At 38.6% G+C, this 4349-nt stretch overlaps 1 protein-coding gene across 1 annotated transcript in view; it reads right to left on the reverse strand.

The window, feature by feature from the left end:
* LOC106878516 (uncharacterized protein DDB_G0271670) overlaps positions 1–4349 on the reverse strand; it is a 163002-nt gene that overhangs the window by 19724 nt on the left and 138929 nt on the right. Inside the window, exon 2 of the mRNA XM_052967690.1 lies at positions 3611–3892. Coding sequence (XP_052823650.1) covers positions 3611–3892 — 282 coding nt within the window. The remainder of the gene's footprint in view (positions 1–3610; positions 3893–4349) is intronic.

Consider the following 4349-nt stretch of genomic DNA (forward strand, 5'->3'; position numbering starts at 1 on the left):
ATATATATATATGTATATATGTATATATTCATACGTACGTACGTATGTATTTATGTGTGCATATATGTATTTATGTGTGTGTGTGAATTAGGCAAGACAAAAAGAACACTGGAACAAGTTTTAACAAATGTGTTAGTTTAACACTTAAAAAGAAGGGAAAGGGTGTTGATGTTTTGGGCGCTAGTCTTTAATCAGAAAACAATAAATGTTATGAGGAAAGATATTGGAAAAATAAAACCAAAAAACAAAAATAAGAAAAGATGGTTGGAACATAAAAGGTTTAGGGGCTAGGTGGGAAAGTGGTCCAACGGAGGCAGTGGTGGTGTGATGCGTCCAAAGACTAAACTTTCTGTTTAAGGCCAGAAGATATTCCAGTCCTCAACAGCTGTTGACACTCTATATTGGCTCGAGTAGGTTGGGGTTGCTACTGGGAACACTAAGATCTTCGATAGCTTACAGAATAGGCCCAGACGGTTATTAACATACCATCATTAAAAAATTCTACGCTCTACTCCACATGCGTGCCGTCTCCTGTCTTTTCTATCACTATCATAATTAAACACAGCACTCATATCAGGTATAGAACTGCGATTGTGTACACTAACATCTTGGGTCGCATCCAAAGATGGTCACTCAGTTGATTAGCATTCCACTACAGAAAAACTCTAACCTACAGCCCACAACCGCACTGTCCCCTTTCTGTCTTTTCTATCTCTGTTATAAGAGCCTCTGCTTCTTGGAGTTGGCTGGTCTTGTACATTTACCACTCAGGTGACCCTAACCCATCCATCTCATTACTAGTCATTGCCCATGCTGCGTTCAACCCTCTCTCCTCTTTCTCTGCACTAACATCTCCCAATCCTTCTTCCCCATGACATCTGATTTCTGGAATCTTCTCTCTACTCATGTCTTTCCGGTCGGAGTTTTCCTGCAACGGTTTAAACGGAATATTAACGACATTAATATCACCAGTGTCAAGAGGCCACCAAGGGCTATGGATTTTGACAGGCCCAGCTAATAAAGAAAAGTGGGGACAAAGCTGGATTCTCATGATTGCAAAGGGATTCTCTTAACCATTCGGCTAATATAAGTACAGATGTGGCGGTGTGTTTGCTTCCTAACCACATGGCTCGGGTTCAGTCCTACCTTGAGCCACCTTAGGAAAGTGTCTTATGCTATAGCCTCGGTCTGAACAAAGCCTTGTGTGGGAATTTGGTAGACGGATCTGAAAGAAGCCCGTCGTATATACATACATACATACATACATACATACACATGTATATATTTAGTAGAAAGTTAGGGAAAAACAGAAGACGAAGACAGGTGTATGAATAACGAGTAAATGTATTAGTTTGACGCTCGGGAAAATGAAAAAAGTATTTTACGTTTCGATCCTACGCTCTTCAACAGAAAGGAACAAGAGAAAATAAACAGAGAGAGGATGAAGAAAACCAAATAGACACCCCATAAAACATTGTTTTATGTTTATTCTAACTTGTAAAGCTTTATATTTTTTTTATTAATTGACATTTTTGTTTCAGATTCTATTTGTGACTGTTTAACCATGCCGTGTACAAAAGAAGCCTTGGAACTTTCTGAATTTCAAAGAGGCCGTATTGTGGATCTTACTGAAGGTGGTCACAGTCAGCGTAAATTCGCAGAAAACCTTGGGATCTTGCTTTCTGCAGTTAATAGAGTGATTGTGCAATTCACCAGAGAGGGGAAGGAGTCCCCATTACCTCGCCCAGATCAATCCAGATCTTCTGATAGGACCCTTCTCTTTGCTAAAAGAAGCGTGGAGGATAATCCTCGTTGCAAGACTTCTGACATAGCTGAAAAAGTTGATGTCAGTCCCAAAACAGCTGCCAGGAACTGAACTCAAAACCACGCGGCTTCGAGCGAGCTTCTTGACCACACAGCCATGTCTATGCCGATGGTGGAAATTTCTTTTGAATAGTTCTTTCTGTTTCGTTGTCAGTAATAATTATTTCATTAGACAAATACGTTGTAACAAGTAATTCAATTAATTTGACGAAAGTGTGACAAAAGAGAAATAATGATATTATCAGGTCCATTTCAATAATAGTAAGAAGTTAAAATATCTCTTTACATAAGTCATGTAAGATTTAGATCAGTGCGTTTTAAACTTCCAAACGAGTGGAAATAATTTTGTATAATCTAAGACGTAAAATGTAACTGAGAATATAAGAAATAAGAATTACTTCAAGAGATGAGCACCGAGATAATAGGAGACAAGAAGCAAGAAATTGAAAGACATTGCTAACGAAAACTGTACCAAATGTAACCGAAACTGGATCGAGTAATCGTTTCGTTGACAACTTACAACTACATTATGTTGCTTGCCACAAGGCAAGAGAAATAATTGCTTCTTCCGCGTGAATAATGTCTCAGATTTGTAGCGCATGGCTATGTTCAACGTATCGTCCATGCTTTCTGTTATGAGATCAGTAGTTTTGTAATTGGGAATCTAATAAGGCTACTTAACTCATTTTACCCAGGGACGTTGTTGTATTTGTCTTTGGATTTTGTACTTGCGTAGTCTCAGGTCGTATCTTGGTATACTTTTCTCAGCAAGCTAGTTTGTAAAATATCTAAAAATGATGTGGGTACCCCATAGCTTCAGACATTTTACAAACTAGCTTCCTGAGAAAAGTAAAGTATTTTTCGAAGCCGTTGGATACATAGGACAGTAACCCGGTTTCCATGGCGTATAGATGATCGAGATCAAAAAATTCCCCTGGGGCAGGACTCCTGCCCGTCGCAGAGTTACTCATTTACAGCTGAGTGGACTGGAGCAGCATGAAACGAAGTGTTTTTGCCCAGGAACATAACGCATCGCCCGTTCTGAGATTCGAAATCATGATCTTGCAATCGTGAGTACAACACTACAACCACTAGTGTACGCAAGGTTCCCGAAACGGTAAGGATATCTGGTATCTTCACTGCAGAAAGAATGCCACGAATGACCCGTCCTTTTTGTCCCCTATACTTCTAATTGTTGTTTCTCCTGTCTGCCTTTGTATCGTCTATCGGTCCGAATGTTTTATTGCATGACAATCGATGTTGGTGTGTTTATGTCCCCGTTATCTAGCGCTTCGGCAAAAGTGACCAATAGATTTATTTATTTTAATTGACCCCGAAAGGATGAAAGGCAAAGTCGACCTCCGTGGAATTTGAAATAAGAACGTAAAGACGGTCGAAATAACGCTAAGCCTTTAACCCGGCGCGCAAACGACTCTGCCAGCTCAATGCCTTAAATTATAATATATAAATGTGTTGGAACCACGTACAAAGCATTGTTTCAACACTGCCAGGAATCACTGGAATAAAAACTATAATACATTTGACCCTTTAGCATTCAGATCTCTTTCTCGGATGCATTCCTTATTTATTCACTTTGTTTAAAATTAATCACACGTTCTCTTGTAACTTTGAAATTTCAATGGCGTGTTTGTATATTTTGAGAATGACATAAAAGGGTAGGTATGAGACGTTAGAGCTGGTCAGTTTTTACATAAAACAAATAGAATATTTGTCTGGATATGGCTAGATTAAATGCTAATGGGTTAAAGTTAGATGTTGGACTTACCTGGTAAACCGTCAGTGGAAGATGTAATAGGATACTGAGGCGGTTGGATAGCATGCACTGCTGAGAGTGCATGGGCCGGGTAGTGCAAACTGGAATAAACAGCCGTGGAATACTGCGGTCCAACCGCCACAGCTGCGGCCATAGCAGATGTATGACATGCACATAATGAATGGCAGGAATGGGTATCTGTACTCTGTTGATGATGATGCTGGTGGTGATGCGGATGATGGGTGGACAAGGAGACGTGGAAAGCCCTGGAACTTGGAGTCACTCGTAGATTTTCTGTAAAAAAAAAAAAACGAAATATAATGTAATCAAGATAAGGTAAAATGAAACATAATGTATTTTGATTAAAGATAATTATGTATGAATGACTATATGTCAATGTAAATATATTAATATATATATGTGTGTGTGTGAGTGAGTGTCTATGTGTGTGTGTGTGTGCGTGCGGGAATATATTTCTCACAGTGGTAGGTCCTAGCTCGACAGATGTTGTGGATCTACAATGTTGTTGAGTTCGAAGGTCAGGTTTACGATAACTTCTGATTCTGTCACTCTAACAATGAATGAGTGTTCTGTTTATATATACAAAATAAAATATGTAGTATACATCAATATTTTCCATGGGTAATATGGTTATGAAATACACGCACACACACACGCATATACACACATATATATTCATACATATATATACATATATATACATATATATATATATATATATATATATATA

The sequence above is a fragment of the Octopus bimaculoides genome, chromosome 4 (assembly GCF_001194135.2).
Source record: "Octopus bimaculoides isolate UCB-OBI-ISO-001 chromosome 4, ASM119413v2, whole genome shotgun sequence".
NCBI lineage: Eukaryota > Metazoa > Mollusca > Cephalopoda > Octopoda > Octopodidae > Octopus > Octopus bimaculoides.